This window comes from Diaphorina citri, unplaced genomic scaffold (assembly GCF_000475195.1).
Source record: "Diaphorina citri unplaced genomic scaffold, Diaci psyllid genome assembly version 1.1 scaffold2356, whole genome shotgun sequence".
In the NCBI taxonomy this organism is placed as follows: Eukaryota; Metazoa; Arthropoda; class Insecta; order Hemiptera; family Psyllidae; genus Diaphorina; species Diaphorina citri.
In genome coordinates, this window is record NW_007379780.1 from 18,255 (window position 1) to 39,908 (window position 21,654).

At 39.4% G+C, this 21,654-nt stretch overlaps 1 protein-coding gene across 1 annotated transcript; it reads left to right on the top strand.

Moving 5' to 3' along the window:
* Positions 1–1,371: 1,371 nt before the first annotated feature.
* On the top strand, positions 1,372–21,270 carry LOC103518783 (rap guanine nucleotide exchange factor 2-like; the record flags this gene model as incomplete). The annotated part of the gene is made up of 9 exons (XM_026830492.1): positions 1,372–1,481; positions 3,363–3,554; positions 9,677–9,861; positions 12,736–12,872; positions 15,740–15,800; positions 16,513–16,674; positions 17,370–17,604; positions 20,603–20,842; positions 21,099–21,270. Coding segments are annotated over exons 1-9 (1,420 nt in total), but the record flags the coding sequence as incomplete, so codon positions are not given.
* Positions 21,271–21,654: the final 384 nt, after the last annotated feature.

Consider the following 21,654-nt stretch of genomic DNA (forward strand, 5'->3'; position numbering starts at 1 on the left):
CTCTCCATTTAAAGTTATGGTTTTTCTCTTCCCCTTTTGCTCCCTTTTCTTTCTCTTCTTTTCTTCTGATCTTGAATCCCCCATCTAAATGAAGTACTTAGGTACCTACATTTTGAAACGAATTTTTTGTCGTTTTTGGGTGGCGTGCGAACACAAACTTGGTGCTAGTTTCGTACGAGCTTAACCCATCCTTCAGGGCTGTTTACCCCATAAGACTCGGAGTGGTCTTTTTGTGTACCAAGTTAGGCTGAATGGAATGTCCCCTTTTTGTCACTTGATCAATAATTTTATTGTCCATGTTTCTATTTTCTCAGCCAACCTAGTTAGCTTAACTGGTAGCGTGTCGGAACGGCTGGCTTTCTCCTATCCTGTCTTCCTTCTCTCTTCGATTTCGGGACGATAAGTCCTTAAAGCTTAACCCATCCTTTAGGGCTGTTTACCCCCTAAGACTCGGAGTGGGCTTTTTGTGGGAGTTAAGCTGAATGTCCCCCTTTTGTCACTTGATCAATAATAATTATTGTCCATGTTTCTATTTCCTCAGCCAACCTAGTTAGCTTGGTTGCTAGCGCGTCGGAATTGCTGGCTTTCTCCTATCCTGTCTTCCTTCTGTCTTCGATTTCTTTTTTTTTTTTTTTTTTTTTTTTTTTTTAAAAATGAGGGTTCCTAAATAATAAATGACATGTTTAGGGGAGTTATTACTAAAATACAAAGTAAAAAATTGGCTATGTACAATAGTACATAAGCACTTACATCTTATTATTCTACAATTGCCTACTAAGAAGATAATGATAATGTAGGTACCTACATGAAAATCATTTTTCATATTTTTACTTTTTTTTTTTTTTTTTTTTTTTTTTTTTTAAAAAAGTAACTATGGCTATCCATAAAATATTTTTAAATGATAAAACTATGTACAAAAAAAAAGACCACGGTGGGATTCGAACCCCCACCCCATCGGCTCAGCAGCACGGTAGAGACCACACTCCTTACCGCTCGGACACTCCGACACTTATAGATGGGCGAGAAGAGACACAAACTTGCTGGGTCAACACGAGAACACCAGAAAGTAACCCGCTGAAATATTTGCAATCGAAAAACGAGTACCTACAAATTTTTGTCGATGGTGGGATTCGAACCCGGGACCTTCTGCATGGCAAGCAAGCGCGTTACCACTGGACCAACCCCCCAACAGCTGGCTTTCTGTCGGAACGGCTGGCTTTCTCCTATCCTGTCTTCCTTCTCTCTTCGATTTCGGGACGATAAGTCCTTAGCAGTTACAGTTCATTTCCTCTCCCCGATTTTTTTTTTTTTTTTTTTAATCCCTAAGATGTTTACTAATGGTCCATGTTTCATTTCTTGTGTTGCAGATTGACTACCCTGAAGTACATCAGGGGGTGAGAGGAGGAGGTGGGGTAGGCGCGGGCGGTAACGTCAGAATACCAGGCATGGATCGAGGTGTCAATATTGTGTTCGATGATGCGGTAAGTACACTGGTCTCACTATGTAGACGTTCGGGTTCGATTCCCGGCGGCATCAAAGGTTTCTCAGCCATGTGCCTGAACCTGCCTGTCGCTTCTGACAGGCTCAGGCAGACAAAATTTGCAACATAATTGACTTGGATTTTATTTCAAGCCCGGTAAAAATAGCTCAAGTTTTTGTACACCTTCTGAAAAGACCTTCAAACCTAATTGGTATTTCGGACCATTACCAGTAGGTACAATTTTGTATTTTTACCTACCTTTGTATTTTCTTTGTATTTTGATAACTTCATTATTTTGTTGTATTTCAACGGAATTGTGACGTATTTTGCTAACAAACCTCACCTGCATTGCTTGTCTGTTTGGATGTCATATTTTGTTGAAATATTCATATTCTTGACTGAATACAAAGGCTAATGACAGCTTCTCAACTGACTGACTTACTTTTTTTCTTTCAATTGCAATCAAATTTAATGATGGAATGGTTTCTATAGGGTTTTCTCCCTTTCTTCCTCTCTCTCTCTCTCCCTTCCTTTTTCTCATACATTTTCTCTCTTTTTCTTCTGCTTCTCTCTCTCTTTCCTTCTCCCTCTCTTTTGTTCTCTCTCTCTCTCTCTTCCTCTCCCTCTTGCTTGTCCTTCTCCTACTTATCTCCACTGCTCTTTCTTCCTCTCAGACTTTCTTTCTCTCTCCCTCTCCTTCTCTCTCTCCCTTTCTCTCTCTCTCCCTCACTTCTTCTGTTTCTTTTCTCTCTTCCTATCACCCTTTCCCTCTCTTTCTCTCCCTCTCTCCTTTTCTCTCCCTCTCTATCTCCTTCTTTTCGTGTTCCTATCTGCCTTTTCTCTCTTCCTATCTGCCTTTTCTCTATCCCTTCCTATCTGCCTTTTCTCTCAGTTTTTTCTCTTCAAACTTTGCCTCACTATGACGTCTCTACTTTCCCCCCACCTACATTTATTTTTATTATTATTTTATTTATTTATTTATTTTGTGAAAACGCCTTCACTAAGACGGTATTAGAGTTGCCACCATGACAGAGAGCAAGCAAACTTTGATAAGAGCATCTTGTTCATTTGAAACCTGATGAATCTGATGATGAATAGATTGCTTAGAAATAGAAATGTAAAAGAGAGAAAAATCTAGTGTGAACATCCCACGGCTTTCTGTTATACTTAAAAGAATACTTTTTTTTGTCCAAGTACAAGTAGATCTTATTATAAATTACTTTAGAAGACTGACTAAGTCTTTAAATTCTTGTACAGTCGAACCTGGATATAAGAGAATCTAGGGGACCACCAGGGACGGGTTTTTGGCTTGAAAATGAAGGGCCCAGAAAAATTTCCGTTATATCCAGGATTCTTTTACATTATTTTAAGGCTTTATGGCAAGAGGTTCTACTGTATTTCCGTTTTCCGTGCTTGCAAATTGTTACCAAATGTTTCATTTCCTCTGTTGCAGTTCCCTGTGCGGCCCGAGCTGTTTCAGAAGAGCAACAGGAGCTCTCACTCGAGTGACACCTCCAGCGCCTACAGTGGAAGTGACATGTACTTAAAAAAATACTTTTTTTTTTGTCTAAGTACAAGTAGAACTTATTATAAATTACTTTAGAAGACTGACTAAGTCTTTAAATTCTTCTACAGTCGAACCTGGATATAAGAGAATCTAGGGGACCACCAGGGAGGGGTTTTTGGCTTGAAAATGAAGGGCCCAGAAAAATTTCCTTTATATCCAGGAATCTCTTACATCCAGGTTCGACTGTATTTCCATTTTTTGTACCTACTTGCAAATCGTTGTATTTAACCTCAAGATGAATCTTCACAATGTCACGTCAGAAGTCAGAATCTATTAGTATATTTTAACCCAAGTGTTTCATTCTCTATGTTTCAGTTCCCTGTGCGGCCCGAGCTGTTTCAGAAGAGCAACAGGAGCTCTCACTCGAGTGACACCTCCAGCGCCTACAGTGGAAGTGACACCATGACGTCAGTACATTCCAGTGTCGAAGCGGACGAGGTAGACCTGTCTGGTCTCATAGAATCAGTGGTGGATTCCGATGAAGAGGATTTGGGAGAGAGTAATGATGTAAGTATTGCGTTGGGTGGCAGAGAATGCCTCAGGAATTACTAGTCAGTTACATTACTATTAAAGTGATACTCAGTACATTCCAGTGTCGAAGCGGACGAGGTAGACCTGTCTATCAGAGTCTATCATTTTCATAGTTTGGTTTTTCAGGCGACCACGCTCTACCAAAAGTCGCACGAGTACGCTTCCACTGTGCCGAATATGCGACAGGCATTGGGTTCGGTGGCAGAGATTGCCTCAATGCTATATATAACGCCAAACCCCGAAACTTTCCTGGAAATAAATGCCAAACTCTTAAATGCAATGTTTAAGGCACATACTCGTTATGGTGCTTGCTTTGAAATTTTATACCTACCAGTGGTTCAAGGGACATACTTCTTGTGATGTGGCGCTCGCTTTGAAGATAACTTTTCTTTTTGAATGTTACTCGTAGGTATATCAACAAAAAAAAATCCAACAGTAAAACTGCAGGTGTCCAATGTTTAAGCCTATAATGGCGGACGTAAGAAAGCAACTTAGTCCACGTGGAAAATAAAATGCCCCTTCCTAATTTTTAATATGTCTAAGCACGCTACTAAATTACCCAAAATGGGCAGAAAAAAAAGAACTACCTAGTAAATAATCTCATTTGAGTGAACGTTAAGATCTGATAATTTCCTCCTCTCCGTTTCTCCCTCCCTCTCTTCCCCTTTACTATGTATGTTTATACCTATTTCACCCATTCCATCATTTCCATCTAAGCTGACAAGGAGAGGAAGTGAGGTAGAAAAATGAAGGGAGAGGCCACCAAGGCTTATTTTAGAAATTTATTACAAAGCGCGTAATATACGCTTTATAAATTGCCTATTAATTTTAAATTACCTAAAAGTTTTTTCTTCTCTTCGCCTCCTTTTCATCCTTCCCTCCTCTCCTCTATCCCAGTTGGAAATTTCCGGACTTGTATTTTGGGAACTTTTAGCAGGTCTATGACTAAACAACCCCGATTTTTTATTATTAGGTTACTTACAAAAATATATCGTGCCTACAAGCTGCTTTTGTAGTTGCATTTTCTCCATTCCCATTAACTTTTAGGAGGTCTATGACTAAACAACCCCGATTTTTTTATTATTAGGTTACTTACAAAAATATATCGTGCCTACAAGCTGCTTTTGTAGTTGCATTTTCTCCATTCCCATTGGTGGATTCGGATGAAGAGGATTTGGGAGAGAGTAATGATGTAAGTATTGAGTGGCAGAGAATGCCTCAGGAATTACTAGTCAGCTACATTACTATTAAAGTGATACTCAGTACATTCCAGTGTCGAAGCGAACGAGGTAGACCTGTCTATCAGAGTCTATCGTTTTCATAGTTTAGTTTTTCAGGGGACCACGCTCTACCAAAAGTCGCACGAGTACGCTTCCACTGTGCCGAATATGCGACAGGCATTGGGTTGGGTGGCAGAGATTGCCTCAATGCTATAAATAGCGCCAAACCCCGAAACTTTCCTGGAAATAAATGTCAAACTCTTAAATGCAATGTTTAAAGCACATACTCTTTATGGTGCTTGCTTTGAAATTTTATACCTACCAGTGGTTCAAGGGACATACTTCTTGTGATGTGGCGCTCGCTTTGAAGATAACTTTTCTTTTTAAATATTACTCGTATATCAACAAAAAAATCCAACCGTAAAACTGCAGGTGTCCAATGTTTAAGCCTATAATGGCGGACGTAAGAAAGCAACTTAGTCCACGTGGAAAACAAAACGCCCCTTCCTAATTTTTAATATGTCTAAGCACGCTACTAAATTACCCAAAATGGGTAGAAAAAAAAGAACTACCTAGGTAGGTAGTTTGTAAATAATCTCATTTGAGTGAACGTTAAGATCTGATAATTTCCTCCTCTCCCTTTCTCCCTCCCTCTCTTCCCCTTTACTAGGTATGTTTATACCTATTTCACCCATTCCATCATTTCCATCTAAGCCAGTGGTTCTCAAACTTTTTTGCATGGCGCCCCCTTTGGGCATATTCTCATTTTTTCACGCCCCCCCCCTATTTTTTCCCCCCATTCAATTTTCTACGCCATGCAAATCCAAGTCGTTGTTTTCTTTTTTCTTTCTAATGTTTTCCTGGTATTTTTCTTTCTTCTTCTTCTACCTCCTTCTTATTTTCTTTTTTCTTTTACATTTCTTTCATTTCGTTTTGTCTGGCTTTTTTTTTTTTTTTCTTACTTCCATTTTTTGTTTACTTTCTTACCTTGCACATTTTTCATTGTATATATAAAAAAAGTTCTTTTGAACCTAACGAGAAAAGAGACCTTCAAACCTCCTTTAAAAAATATAGGAGAGAGAGGGAGAAAGAAATGAAAAGAGACAAAGACATCCTATATTTTGGCCTTCGGCCTGTTTTCTTCCTTCTGAACTTAAATAATACATTGTTTCTCTCTCTCCTTCCCTCCTTCTCTCTCTTTCTCTCTCTCTCTTTTCTCCCCTCTCTCTCAGTACCTATTTTTTGTGTTACTTTGTTTTCGTCAGCAATATTTCTTCAATTTCTTTCTCTTCTGTGTACTAGGTACCTTCCTAATTAAATCTTGTCAGCTTTCTACTCAATCCATTATCCAGATTTCTACTTTCTACGTTTCAAATCTCTGTCTCTACACATCTTGTTAGTTTTTCTAGTAAAGAAGAACCAGGTATTTCATTCAAAGAAAACCGTCAAAGAGAGAACCAAAGATTCCATTAAATTTCAGTTAGTTTTTCTGGTTATTATATAGAAAGAGAACTGCGGTTTTCAGTGAAAGACGCCCAATAAAGGATATGATGAAATCCTGAGTTCAAGATGTTGAAAAAAGTAAAAAAAAAAAAACGTAGGTAAGTAGGTATACCAATGTTCTCTCGGGATGTTCTCTCGGGAGTTGGTCAGGGTAGTCACAGTGGGCCTTTGCTCTTCAGCCTTTTCTTTAATGACTTACCACAACTTATTCAAAATTCGTCTATCTTGTTGTTTGCTGATGATGTAAAGATCTACAAATCTATTTCTTCCGTTCAGGATTGTGCTCTTTTACAGGCCGATCTGGAGAGGTTCTCTGAGTGGTTGTCTACCAACGGATTACAGCTGTCTGTTCACAAGTGTGCTGTTATGGAATTCTGTCGTTCTCGATCTCCTCCTGTCTTCAATTACCGGATTGATTCGGAAACATTGCCCTTAGTGAATCAAATTAAGGACCTTGGTATCTATCTTGATAAAACTCTTTCGTTCTCTTCTCATGTTGACAAAGTATCCTTGAGTTGTCATCGTGTCCTTGGTTATGTTTTTAGGAACTCTAAGGGACTTTCTTCTGAGGCTTTCTGTACACTCTTCAAGGCACTTGTTCGTTCCCTTCTCGAGTATGGCTCTATCGTATGGTCTCCACACTATGAAGTTCAGGCTCATGCACTTGAAAGAGTCCAGAAGAGGTTCCTGTGGTACCATCGTTTTAGGTTTGGACAGGATGCTGCTGTCGTCCCTCTCTCTGTTAGGCGGGAACACCACGACATTCGATTCTTTGACAAACTCGTCAGGGGTGAGGTGGACTGTTCTAAACTAATTGAGCTTCTTACTTTAGATTGCAGTCGGCATGTTAGACATTGCAAATCATTTTATATTGAAAAGTGTGATACAAGTTATCAATTTTATGCCCCCATTTCTACTCAATTCAGATTTCTACTTTCTACGTTTCAACTCTCTGTCTCTACACATCTTGTTAGTTTTTCTAGTAAAGAAGAACCAGGTATTTCATTCAAAGAAAACCGTCAAAGAGACAACCAAAAATCCCCTTTAAATTTCAGTTAGTTTTTCTGCTTATTATATTGAAAGAGAACTGCGGTTTTCAGTGAAAGACGTCCAATAAAGGATATGATGAAATCCTGAGTTCAAGATGTTGAAAAAAGTAAAAAAAAAAAAAATAAAATAATAAAAACGTAGGTATACCTACTCTAACTTTCTGACTTAGCTTGGACTCGAACCACCAACTTCCATATCCGAAGTCCACCGTACCAACCACCACTGAGGTTCGAAGGTTAAACTTCTGCTTAAACTTCTAATAGAAAACCTCATCCTATATTGTCCTAGTATTAATGATGAGGCTCAAACTCATAGCATCAACTTTCCTGTCTAATTTTCTCACATCAGTTTTCATAAACTTTGTTCCGTTCTACACAAAGACTTCTGCTTAAACTTCTGCTAGACAACCTCATCCTATTGTCCTAGTATTAATGATGAGGCTCAAACTCATAGCAACTTTCCTGTCTAATTTTCTCACATCAGTTTTCATAAACTTTGTTCCGTTCTACACAAATTCCCTGGGACTTTCTCTCCCTTCCCTTCTCTCTCGCTCTCTCTTTCTTCTCTCCCTCTCACTTTCTCTTTCTCTCTCCCTCTTCTCTCTCTCTCTCTCGCTCTTTCTTTCTTTCTTTCTTCTCTTTCTGCCTTCTTTTCTGTCCCTCCCCCTTCATCAAATTCCACTAGTTCTCTTTGACTTTCTCTCTTTCTTCTCCTTCCTCTACTTCTCTTCATCTCTGTTTCTTTCTCCACTTGATTCTCTGGGTCTACTTTCTTTGTCTCCCTCTCTCTTTCTCCCTTTTCTCTCTCTCTCCCCCTCCCTCCCTCTAGAAATGAGAAAACATTTTCCTCATCACAAATGATAAATTTATATTAAAAGTTTTTATTCCCCTCTCTTCTTCTTTTCCTCCTTTGTTCTTCGCCTCTTCCTCTTTCTCGTTTTCGCTTTTCCTCCCACTTTCTCTCTACTTTTCTTTTAAGTTATTAGAGAGGAAAAGAAACCAGAAGGTTGATGGGAGGGAGAGAGAAAGAGGGAGGGAAGTTAGGGAGAGACAGTCACAACTTTTCATTTACTCAACGGAAAAAGTCCGTTTTTCTTTAATGTTGGATTGCCCGTTATGGTACTCCAGAATAAAGCAAGCTTCCCTAGAACAAAATTCGAGTTCCCTAGAATAAAATATGTAAAGCCTGATTATTCCCAAATAAAATATTTACATATGTATAGGATATAGGGTACATTGAATAATAATGAGCCCATAGAAATAAATATGAACTCCTAGAATGAATTAGGTTTTTTACGGGCTTTATTTCAATGCCCGCTCGGGGCGAATTTTATCCTGAAAAGATAAGGTTCGTTCTCAGAACGGCTGACTCTCTCCTGTCCTGTCTTTCTTCTCCGTTCACTTTCCGGACGATATTACCCTAGCAGTTACAATGCCCTCTATCAAAACTCTTCCAAAAAAGTGGTTTAGTGGTTTGCAACGTTCATACTCCCATTCTATTTAGATGTTTTTTTTTTTTTTTTTACTTTTTCTTTTTAATCCTAATTTCCTCCTCTCCGTTTCTCCCTCCCTCTCTTCCCCTTTACTAGTTATGTTTATACCTATTTCACCCATTCCATCATTTCCATCTAAGCTGACAAGGAAAGGAAGTGAGGTAGAAAGATGAAGAGAGAGGCAACCAAGGCTTATTTTAGAAATTTATTACAAAGCGCGTAATATACGCTTTATAAATTGCCTATTAATTTTAAATTACCTAAAAGTTTTTTCTTCTCTTCGCCTCCTTTTCATCCTACCCCTCTATCCCAGTTGGAAATTTCCGGACTTGTATTTTGGGAACTTTTAGGAGATCTATGACTAAGCAACCCCGATTTTTTTTTATTATTAGGTTACTTACAAAAATATATCGTGCCTACAAGCTGCTTTTATAGTTGCATTTTCTCCATTCCCATTTCCTCAATTCCAGAGTTCCAATCTTGGTTTCTTTTCCGAAATTCCTCACTCTAAAAAAATAACTTTATTGCTTTATTCCTTTTTCATTTCTTTTCGTGTTGTTCTATTTTTAACATTCCAAAGCTTCACAAACCGCCCTCATAGCCTTCTCTGTGTCATTTCCTCTGTTCCCAAGTCCAATCTAACGGGTTTGTTTCATTTCCTCAATTCCAGAGTCTAATAGTGAAGGCTCGCGTGAGGGAATGTCTGGAGAAGGACCCCTCGAAACGGACAGATGATGATATAGAGCAACTTCTAGTCCAATATATTAACTTTGTTTCATTTCCTCTATTCCTTAGTACAATCTAACGGTTTTGTTTCATCTTCTCTATTCCAGAGTCTAATAGTGAAGGATCGCGTGAGGGAATGTTTGGAAAAGGACCCCTCGGAACGGACAGATGATGATATAGAGCAACTTCTAGACTTCACGCAACATTTGAAGGCGTTTACCAATATGACACTGGCCGTTCGGAAAGCCCTGTGCGGAGTAATGGTAAGTCTTCTGGGAAATCCCCCTCCGGAGTAAAATCTTCTGGAGGGAAAAAACTTCTTCGTAGAAGGAGTAACGTCTTCTAGGGGGAAAAAACTTCTTCGTAAAAGGAATAACGTCTTCTAGCGGGAATTTCATTGGTAGATTTCAAACTTTTGAACCAATCAGATTTCTTAATCCAGGATTAAAATCGGGTTTAAAGTTTAAATTCCAATTGTAGTCCTGGTCATTGGGAACTTTGTGAAAGACGATGAAGATTGAAGGCGAAAGAAAAGGCGAATACCTAGTGAAATTATAGTCATCTGCTTTCTTCCTTTACTATTATTATTCACACAAAAAAAGCCCACTCAGGGGCTTAAATGTAGGGCAAACAGCCCCAAAAGATGGGTTGAGCTAGTACGAATCTTTTACTATTGTTAATTTGGCAAAGGGACGTTACTTGATTTTGAATTTTGGGACGGCAGGTATTTTAATTAAAATTGTGTCCCCTTTCCATCCCAGCTTTGTGACAGACGTCGCCAAAAATAAAGACAACTCGAGCGCAAAATTTATTCCAACAGATGTGACCTACATACTTGATGTATGGAAATGAGACCGAACTTTTCAAACAAAGTTTGGAGAGACACAGTTTTGCCGGTGAAGCAGAGCTACGGGATGGGCATGCTACGACACAGACCACAAGCGTCTAATGTAGCAGTTGTTCCATTGCTACGAAATAAAAACACTCATCTTTTTTTTTTTCAACCAAACCGGGTTTAAAGTTTAAATTCCAATTGTAGTCCTGGTCATAGGGAACTTTGTGAAAGACGATGAAGATTGAAGGCGAAAGAAAAGGCGAATACCTAGTGAAATTATAGTCATCAGCTTTCTTCCTTTACTATTATTGTTCACACAAAAAATGCCCACTCAGGGGCTTAAATGTGGGGCAAACAGCCTCAAAAGAGGGGTTAAGCTAGTACGAATCTTTTACTATTGATAATTGGCAAAGGGCCGTTACTTGATTTTGAATTTTGGGACGGCAGGTATTTTAATTAAAATTGTGTCCCCTTTCCATCCCAGCTTTGTGACAGACGTCGCCAAAAATAAAGACAACTCGAGCGCAAAATTTATTCCAACATATGTGACATTGTGACCTACATACTTGATGTATGGAAATGAGACCAAACTTTTCAAACAAAGTTTGGAGAGACACAGTTTTGCCGGTGAAGCAGAGCTCTCTCTCGTTTCGATTTCCTAGAATTGAATATATTTTCGGAGCTGTGACATTTTGCCACAGTTTGAGCGAAATTTCTGGAAATATGGAACTTTCTATGTTTACTTTTCATGATAATGAGTTACCTTGGTTCGTTATAAACTTTTGGCAAAGTTTGAACTGAGGGCTTTCATCGAAATTAGAACCCACATAGGCCTTTTTTAGTTTTCAGTAGTTTGGTTTTTCTACCAAAGCTAAAAATAGGTTGAAAACTCGAATAAAGTCCCTTTTTCCCCAACTTATTTTTTCATTACAAATTTTCATCAGTTAAGTACAAATGGTTTCCTCAAAATAAATTGATGCCAAGGGCCATGTAAACTAAGACCATTGACAAGGCTTGTCAGAAAAAACCCCAAATGAAAAGTCAGTTTTTTCCTTCCTAATCCCTATCATTTTTTTTTTTTTTTTTTTGGGTGTTTAAGTCTTCAGTGACATTTATGTGCACATTTAGCTTCCCTCTTTCTTCATCTTCGTCTTCTTTTTATTCCTTCTTTTCGTCTTCTCCTCTCTTCCTTTCCTCTTTCTTTTTAGTCCGTCCTTCCTTTATTATTACACTAGTAATAAAAAGGTATAAGGGACGGACTATTGTATTCGCTTCGGTGTCGTCTGTCACTCTATCTGTCTGTCCCCATAGAAGGACTTATCCAAACCTGGTCTAAAGAATTCCCGGAGGGACGGGCCCAGCTTGTTCTTCTCCTCCTCTTCTTCCTTTTCTCCTCCTCTACTTTTCTTACGGCAAATGTGTGACATTTATAACGCGGTTTTTCCATCTTCCCTAATCGTTCTTCTTCTTCCTTTCCTCCTTCTTCTCTTTTTATTTCTCTTTTGCTTCTTCTTCTTCTCCCTCCTCATGCTCTACTTTTCTCACAGCAAAAAGTGTGACATTCATAGCGCGGTTTTTTTCCATATTATTAAATTTTGTGGGTTTCTCTTCTTTTCAAACCTCGTAAAGCCCTTTGAAAGTTGTTTTTTCTTCTTCACCTAACTTCTCCTTTTTTCATAAACTTTAGGTACTTTTTTTGTGAGATCGTTCATTTCCATTAGTCACACTTCTCTCTCTCTCTCTCTCTCCCGCTCTCTCTCTCTCTCATCTCTCCCTCTCTCTCTCTCCTCTCCCTCTCTCTCTCCTCTCCCTCTCCCTCTCTCTCTCTCTCTCTTTCATCTCTCTCCTCTCTCTCTCTCTCTCTCTCTCCCTCTCCCTCCCATTTTCTCCTTTCCTCTCTATCTTTTATTATTTACTTTATTTTGTCATCTTCTTTACAGTCTTTATTTTCACACATAGACCTTGTGTCATGCTCTTTATACCCATGACTTCCTTTTACCTGGCCATTTTTTTCTAGTTAACTTATATCGGTACTGCAAAAGACTGATCTTATCGTCCCGAAATCGAAGAGAGGGGGAATGTTATCAGAATCATCTGAGAATCTGAGCAACCCTCGGCTACGAAGACGCGACAACAATGATGATGATGATAAAAAAAAACCAGCGGATCTTTGCATGATTTTTGATAATACTAACGAATAATGACTTTTCTTATTCTTCCCTCAGTTTCGGCATATTGCCTACCATGGAGAAAAATACCTACGTTGAATGTGGTACTTATTGAGAAATCTCATGATACTAATTCCATACTTTGTTTCGTTTTCCTCTTCAGTTTCGGCATATTGCCTACCATGGAGAAGCTGTATCATGAAGGCGTCATGAGAACGAGATGTGATGACTGTCAGTTTCTAGATGTGTGGAGGTGGAGCTCAGTGATGGAAGATCACAGATGCTGCAAGTGGGAGACAGGTAAGATGATAGAATTTGCATAGAATAGAATAGGATGATGGAGAGGAGCTAGACTCATGGAGTGTGGTCATCAATGGATGTGTGGAGGTGGAGCTCAGTGATGGAAGATCACAGATGCTGCAAGTGGGAGACAGGGAAGATGATAGAATTAGCATAGAAAATTGATAAAACGGCAAAGAAGATAATAGGATAGAATACAAATACACCTTGTTTATACTGCCAGAATGAGATTGAAAAGAAAAGAATTATTTTTTCCCCCATTCAATTTTCTACGCCATGCAAATGCAAGTCGTTGTTTTCTTTTTTCTTTCTAATGTTTTCCTGGTATTTTTCTTTCTTCTTCTTCTTCTTCTTCTTCTTCTTCTTCTTCTTCTTCTTCTTCTTCTTCTTCTTCTTTTCTTCTTATTTTGTTTTTTCTTTTACATTTCTTTCATTTCGTTTTGTCTGGCTCTTTTTCTTTTTTTTTTCTTACTTCCATTTATTGTTTACTTTCTTACCTTGCATTATAAAAAAAAGTTCTTTTGAACCTAACGAGAAAAGAGACCTTCAAACCTCCTTTAAAAAAATATAGGAGAGAGAGAAATGAAAAGAGACAAAGACATCCTATATTTTGGCCTTCGGCCTGTTTTCTTCCTTCTGAACCTAAATAATACATTGTTTCTCTCTCTCTCCCTCCCTCCTTCTCTCTCTCTCTCTCTCTCATTTTTCTCCCTTTGTTTGCGTTCTCTTTTCTTCTGGAGGCATAATTTAATTTCTTCTCAAAACATTTTGTTCTCTCTCTCTCTCTCTCTTTCTCTCTCTCAGTACCTATTGTTTGTGCTACTTTGTTTTCGTCAGCAACATTTCTTCTATTTCTTTCTCTTCTGTGTGTTAGGTACCTTCCTAATTAAATCTTGTCAGCTTTCTACTCAATTCAGATTTCTACTTTCTACGTTTCAACTCTCTGTCTCTACACATCTTGTTAGTTTTTCTAGTAAAGAAGAACCAGGTATTTCATTCAAAGAAAACCGTCAAAGAGACAACCAAAAGTATAGAAGTAGAGAAATACATAGGGGTACCTACCTTTAAAATCTGACCAAGAGAGAGGTAGCCAATGTAGCCATTCATGGAGGTACCTTTCAATGTGACAGCATCACTGAACAAAAAGAACTGGGAGTAAGAAACTCGATTTAAAATTTCGTACTTATTCTTACGTCGCGGCGACCCGGTGCCGCGGGTTCGATTCCCGCCCAGGGCGGATTTTTTTCCCGATGGGGAAACATTCGTTCCTGGATCGGCTGGCTTTCCTCTTTCCTGTCTTTCTTCTCTCTTCGCTCTCCGGGACGAAGGACCTAAAAAAAATGAGTTAAAGTCCCTCTATCAATATCACAAAAAAAAACACACATTTTTGGATGGTTATTTTTTGCATTGCTGCGGCCATAGCACGACAAATGTACTAGTTCCCTATGGATCACTAAAGTTGAGCGTTGTGCTTGCTTAGTACGTAACCATATGGGTCGAATAGGTGACCATATGGGCAATCGGGTACTGCCTGCTTTTCCCGAACCCACTCAGGCTGGGTGAGGTTAATGTAAGGAGGCCGGTAGCTTGTCGCGGAATGGAGGTTAAACCCTTGTAATGGAGGTTAAACCCCTTGTAATGGAGGTTAAACCCTTGTAATGGAGGTTAAACCCCTTGTAATGGAGGTTAAACCCCTTGTAATGGTGGTTAAACCCCTTGTAATAGTGGTTAAACCCCTTGTAACGGAGGTTAAATCCTTGTAATGGAGGTTAAACCCCTTGTAATGGAGGTTAAACCCCTTGTAATGGAGGGTAAACCCCTTGTAAACCAAAGACCTTAACAGAGCCATACAGTGACGTTAAACCGAAATAAAAGTATTTATCTCCATTTTCTAACTTCCAATTCAATTTCTATCTCTCTACTTACAGGGTGAGGAGAACACCAGACGACATGAGGACGCGTCAGGTCGACTGGTAATGGTAACTGAAACTCGAGGCGATGCCAGTGCTCCGGGGGGCAGAAGAGGAACTGTAGTTATACGAGGTAAGATACCCCCACAGAATTAATTCGAAATCAAATCAGTTTTCATAATATGCTCACAGAATTGGTCCAATGTGAGACATGACTGACATTAGATCAGGCCTCCGTATCCCATAAAGAATAGTTACCTACTCATCTAACATCTCAAGTAGAATACTCGATGCTTCACGTAGTTAAATGTTGTCCCGTGAACAAGCCCACGTTGCATAAACAAATTAGCCCTTTGTATTTTGCCCTTCCCAAAATCTTCGGAAGTTTTGACGTAATTTTACAGAGGGAAAGTCTTTAAAAACCTGCTGGCACAACCCCTGTAATAGTTGTGGTGACGTCAACATTTTGCGAAATGTCCCTGTTAACGAAAAATTTGACCCTTTCCCACTGGGATTGGATTAAATCTTGACTTAATCTAGATGTTTCTTTTTTATGCACAAATGGTTTATTAATAAAGTCTACTTATATTACTATTGACTATATACAGGGTGTCCCAGAATTTATGCTTCAATTGTTTTTCTCGAAGCCTGTTTGAAATTTCGAAAAACAAAAAAACCCGTAACTTATGCTTCGACTGGGATTGAACCCTCAGTCTCCTATTTACCAGGACTGGACCAACCTCTTTGTTCTCTTGTCCCCAGGGACGTGTGTGATGACAGTTCCTTACCCCTGCACTCTGGCGGGGGACAGCCCGCCTCTCTCTTCCCCCACTCCCATTCCAACCCTGATCTGATGACCATCTGCTATCCAGACCTGAGGACAGACTATCCAGAGCATGTCCTCAAGGTGTACAAGTCAGATCAGACGTGTAAATATCTGCTCGTACATGAGGTAAGTACTCATAGTATGTCTGAAGGCCCTCATGAAGATGAACATTCTGCCCAAGAATACAATCACGTGAGTTATTATTATTATTTTACTTTTTCAAGATTTTTGATAGAGGGAACTGTAACTGCTAAGGTCTTATCGTCCCGAAATCGAAAAGAGGAGGAAGACAGTTCAAACCAGACGGGAATCGAACCAGCGGCCTAGCGCTTAAAAGGCAGACACGCTACCAGCCAAGCTAACTAGGCTCGCTGAAAAATGGAGAAACACAAAGATCGTGTTAAGAAGAACAGACTCTCGAAATTGGGCGCTGAAAATTGTCTGAAACATTTTCTAAAACCAATATATGTACCTATTTGGTGAAGTGCTCAAATAGTGAGGTTACTTACTTCCGTTTATACATATTACTTTTTCAAGATTTTTGATAGAGGGAACTGTAACTGCTAAGGTCTTATCGTCCCGAAATCCAACCAAGCTAACTAGGCTCGCTGAAAAATGGAGAAACACAAAGACCGTGTCAAGAAGAACAGACTCTCGAAATTGGGGGCTGAAAATTGTCTGAAACATTTTCTAAAACCAATATATGTACCTATTTGGTGAAGTGCTCAAATAGTGAGGTTACTTACTTCCGTTTTCTATCTCACGGTGTTTTAAGGATTAAGGTTTAAACCCTTTGGACGCCCAAAAAATTAGGTTCAAATCCCTGCTTCGACTGGGATTGAACCCTCGATACCCCCGCCTATTTACCAGGACTGGACCAACCTCTTTGTTCTCTTATCCCCAGGGACGTGTGTGATGACAGTTCCTTACCCCTGCACTCTGGCGGGGGACAGCCCGCCTCTCTCTTCCCCCACTCCCATTCCAACGCGGATGGTGGGTTTATCAAACAGAGGAGGTTACCTGATCCCTTGCAGAACCTGGCGGAACGAATAGGTCTCAGTAGCAGGTAAGTTAAATATATAACGAATAGAAAGAAAAAAATAATCTAATTACATAGTATGTGATAATAAATAAATATAATATTGAAATGCATGCTGGGTTGGATTAGAAAAAAAATAATAATAATAATAAACTTTCTCTGAAAATGGTCCACAGATTCCAGTAAATCTGTCAGACCAGATTCCAGGAAATCAGATGAAGCCACATCAGATACTAAAATAAGAAGAAAATAAGTCTTCACTTGACTAAAAACATAACTTTATTGGTGAAAAAAAGTCAACATGTTTCAGCATCTCATGATGCCATTCCTCAGGACTAAATCGGAAAATAACCACGGTTAGTCCAGTGGTGGGGCACGGTTAGTCCAGTGGTAACGCGCTTGCTTGCCATGCAGAAGGTCCCGGGTTCGAATCCCACCATCGACAAAAATTTGTACTTGGGTTGGATTAGAAAAAATAAATAAATAAACCTTCTCTGAAAATGGTCCACAGATTCCAGTAAATCTATCAGACCAGATTCCAGGAAATCAGATGAAGCCACATCAGATACTAAAATAAGAAGAAAATAGGTCTTCACTTGACTAAAAACATAACTTTATTGGTGAAAAAGAGTCAGCATGTTTCAGCATCTCATGATGCTATCCTCAGGACTAAATCGGAAAATAACCCAATAGTTAATTTCATTCACTTTCTTCTCCCCCAGGTACTATTTGAAAACCAACGACTCCACGGAGACTCTGGTAGGGGATGAGCTAGCTGCAGAACTACTGCGGGAATCCCAAGTCCATTTCCTACAGCTAAACGCGGTCGAGGTGGCAACTCAGTTGACACTGCAGGACTATGCCATATTCCGACAAATAGAAGCCACAGAATATGTGGACGATCTATTTGAGCTCAAGTCAGGCTATGGCGTACCCATGTTGAGTCAGTTTGCCGAGGTAAGTAATTGGAGATTCAGGAGACCATTTGATGACGGATTAAACTGTTCTCCAGATACACTGTTTATTTACTGCATTAATGGTGGATTTCACAAATGACTTAATGAGAGAAAAAAGGGATACCTACAAAAAAAAAAATAAAAAAAAGGGGAAATCACGAAAAAAAGTGTCAATTAAAATAATCAACGTAGTAGCTCTCGTATATGAGGCCTTCTTGAATAAATCGCTTATTCAAGTGGGCCTCAAAGACGAAAATCTTGTTCTGACTAAAATAGCTGCAAAGTTGTTGATTTCCTTTGTGTAAAATTACGAATTTTGGCGTTCACTTTCAGGAAACCACAGCCCATGAGGTAGTCATGTTAGCGTTACAGGAGTTTGGTATTACAGAACCAAGTTCTCATTTCTACGTTATTCTTCATTACAGGAAACCACAGCCCATGAGGTAGTCATGTTAGCGTTACAGGAGTTTGGTATTACAGAACCAAGTTCTCATTTCTACGTTATTCTTCATTTTCAGGAAACCACAGCCCATGAGGTAGTCATGTTAGCGTTACAGGAGTTTGGTATTACAGAGCCAAGTTCTCATTTCTATGTTATTCTTCATTACAGGAAACCACAGCCCATGAGGTAGTCATGTTAGCGTTACAGGAGTTTGGTATTACAGAACCAAGTTCTCATTTCTACGTTATTCTTCATTTTCAGGAAACCACAGCCCATGAGGTAGTCATGTTAGCGTTACAGGAGTTTGGTATTACAGAACCAAGTTCTCATTTCTACGTTATTCTTCATTTTCAGGAAACCACAGCCCATGAGGTAGTCATGTTAGCGTTACAGGAGTTTGGTATTACAGAACCAAGTTCTCATTTCTACGTTATTCTTCATTTTCAGGAAACCACAGCCCATGAGGTAGTCATGTTAGCGTTACAGGAGTTTGGTATTACAGAACCAAGTTCTCATTTCTACGTTATTCTTCATTTTCAGGAAACCACAGCCCATGAGGTAGTCATGTTAGCGTTACAGGAGTTTGGTATTACAGAGCCAAGTTCTCATTTCTCTCTATGCGAAGTCTCAGTGGCGGATGGTGGGTTTATCAAACAGAGGAGGTTACCTGATCCCTTGCAGAACTTGGCGGAACGAATAGGTCTCAGTAGTAGGTAAGTCAAAATTCAAATAGAAAGAAAAAAATAATCTAATTACCTACATAGTATGTGATAATAAATAAATAAATAAATAAATATAATATTGAAATGCATGCTGGGTTGGATTAGAAAAAAATAATAATAATAAACTTTCTCTGAAAATGGTCCACAGATTCCAGTAAATTTATCAGACCAGATTCCAGGAAATCAGATGAAGCCACATCAGATACTAAAATAAGAAGAAAATAAGTCTTCACTTGACTAAAAACATAACTTTATTGGTGAAAAAGAGTCAGCATGTTTCAGCATCTCATGATGCCATTCCTCAGGACTAAATCGGAAAATAACCGGGTTCGAATCCCACCATCGACAAAAAAATTGTACTCGTTTTTCGATTGCAAATATTTCAACGGGTTACTTTCTGGTGTTCTCGTGCAGGACTATGCCATATTCCGACAAATAGAAGCTACAGAATATGTGGACGATCTATTTGAGCTCAAGTCAGGCTATGGCGTCCCCATGTTGAGTCAGTTTGCCGAGGTAAGTAATTGGAGATTCAGAATGCCATTTGATGACGGATTAAACTGTTCTCCAGATACACTGTTTATTTACTGCATTAATGGTGGATTTCACAAATGACCTAATGAGAGATTTGACTAATGGGAGATTTTTTATTCATCCAAAAAGGAGCTTTTAAAAGCTCCTCCTTTTTGGATCATTAAAAATTCTCCCATTTGTGAAATCATTAAAAATTCTCCCATTAGTGAAATCTCTCATTAAGTCATTGGTGAAATCCACCATAAATTTATTAAAACATAGCTTGGACCCATGTTGAGTCAGTTTGCCGAGGTAAGTGATTGGAGATTCAGGAGACCATTTGATGACAGATTAAACTGTTCTCCAGATACACTGTTTATTTACTGCATTAATGGTGGATTTCACAAATGACTTAATGAGAGATTTGACCAATGGGAGATTTTTTAATCATCCAAAAAGGAGCTTTTAAAAGCTCCTCCTTTTTGGATCATTAAAAATTCAACCTATGAGAGTCTGATTTTCTGATTACTGGGTACTACCGATTCTATTCTATTCTACCTATTCTAATGATTCTCATCTCTCCCTCACAGGTTCTGCCTCTCCCCAAGCGGTGCGCAAGCTCCTATCCCTCTCGGAACCGGGTAAACGTATGAGTAGGCTTGCCAAACGTCCCGAATTGGCCGGGACAGTCCCGAATTTCAGGGGGTGTCCCGGCGTCCCGTTCAGTTTTTCATTTTTAAAAATTCTCCCATTAGTGAAATCATTAAAAATTCTCCCATTAGTGAAATCTCTCATTAAGTCATTGGTGAAATCCACCATAAATTTATTAAAACATAGCTTGGAGGAAAAAACAGTAGCCGTAATTTGGTCGAGGGTCGCCTCGGTCGCTTCAAATTCTTGACGTTCGTACACCTCACAGCACCTTGTGGTGTGGCCCATTCAATGAAAACGGTGGCTGAAGGATTCATTTTACTTGGTTGATGACAAAAAGAAGGGGTAACAAGCTGGGCCCGTCCTCCGGGATTTTTTTTCAGCCCGCAGTTTTTTGGCTTTTTGGTTCTCTGGACAAAATTTGCACCACCACTTTCGTTTTCCTCGTAAAAAGACCTTTAATTTGATATATAGGTCGACCAGGTTTGGATAAGCCCTTCTATGGGGACAGACAGACAGACACCGAAGCGAATACAATAGTCCGTCCACTATACCTTTTATTATTAATAAAGGAAGGACGGACTAAAAACCTGAGCTCAGGTATAAGTCATCTTTTAATGGTCTTTTTCCTTCTTTTATCATTACGCCTACATTCTTTTCCATCTCCACAGTTGGTGAATAGGGAAATGTTCTGGGTAGTGACGGAGGTATGCTCGGAATCGAATCTAGTCAGACGGTCCAAGGTGATCAAACAGTTCATCAAGGTGGCGCGCCAGTGTAAGGAGTGCCGTAATTTCAACTCTATGTTCGCCATCGTGTCCGGGCTGGGCCATGGCGCAGTCAGTCGCCTGAGGTCCTCCTGGGAGAAGCTACCGAGCAAGTACCAGAGACTGTTCATCAGGATAAAATCCGCCCCGGGCGGGAATCGAACCCGCGGCCTAGCGCTTCCAAGGCAGACGCACTACCAACTAAGCTAACTAAGCTGGCTTTATTAGTCCGTCCTTCCTTTATTATTACTAATAATAAAAGGTATAGTGGACGGACTATTGTATTCGCTTCGGTTTCTGATTTCGTACCCAGGGATCGTAAAAGTCAAGATCCATGACTAGGTACTGACGGAATTTTCGTTCATAATTTACCCATGCCTTCTCTTATCTTCCCCTCCAGATTCCATTCTATCCAGTAGTGAAGAAGGACCTGACGTTTATTCATCTGGGCAACGATTCCAAGGTGGAAGGTCTGATCAACTTTGAGAAGCTGCGAATGATCGCCAAAGAGGTTCGAACCCTGACTAACATGTGTTCTGCGCCCTATGATCTACTTACCATGCTAGAACTCGGTAAGTTTTGGGCTGAAATTTTTAGTCATGATAAAAAAATCGGATTTTTTTTTATATTGTATATATCTGTTTTTGTACCTACCTACCTATATTTCTTTCGGAGTATAGCTTATAATTTTTAATCACTTATAGTAGCCCGGACGGGAATCGAACGCGTAACCTAGCGCTTACAACACGCTCTACCCTCCAAACTAGCTAGGCTGATTTCTTCTACTCCTTTCTAAGACGGCTTTTATTCTGATTTCATACCCAGGGACCTTGACAGGGATCGTAAAAGTCAAGATCCATGACTAGGTACTGATTCAAACGGAATTTTCGTTCATAATTTACCCATGCCTTCTCTTATCTTCCCCTCCAGATTCCATTCTATCCTGTAGTGAAGAA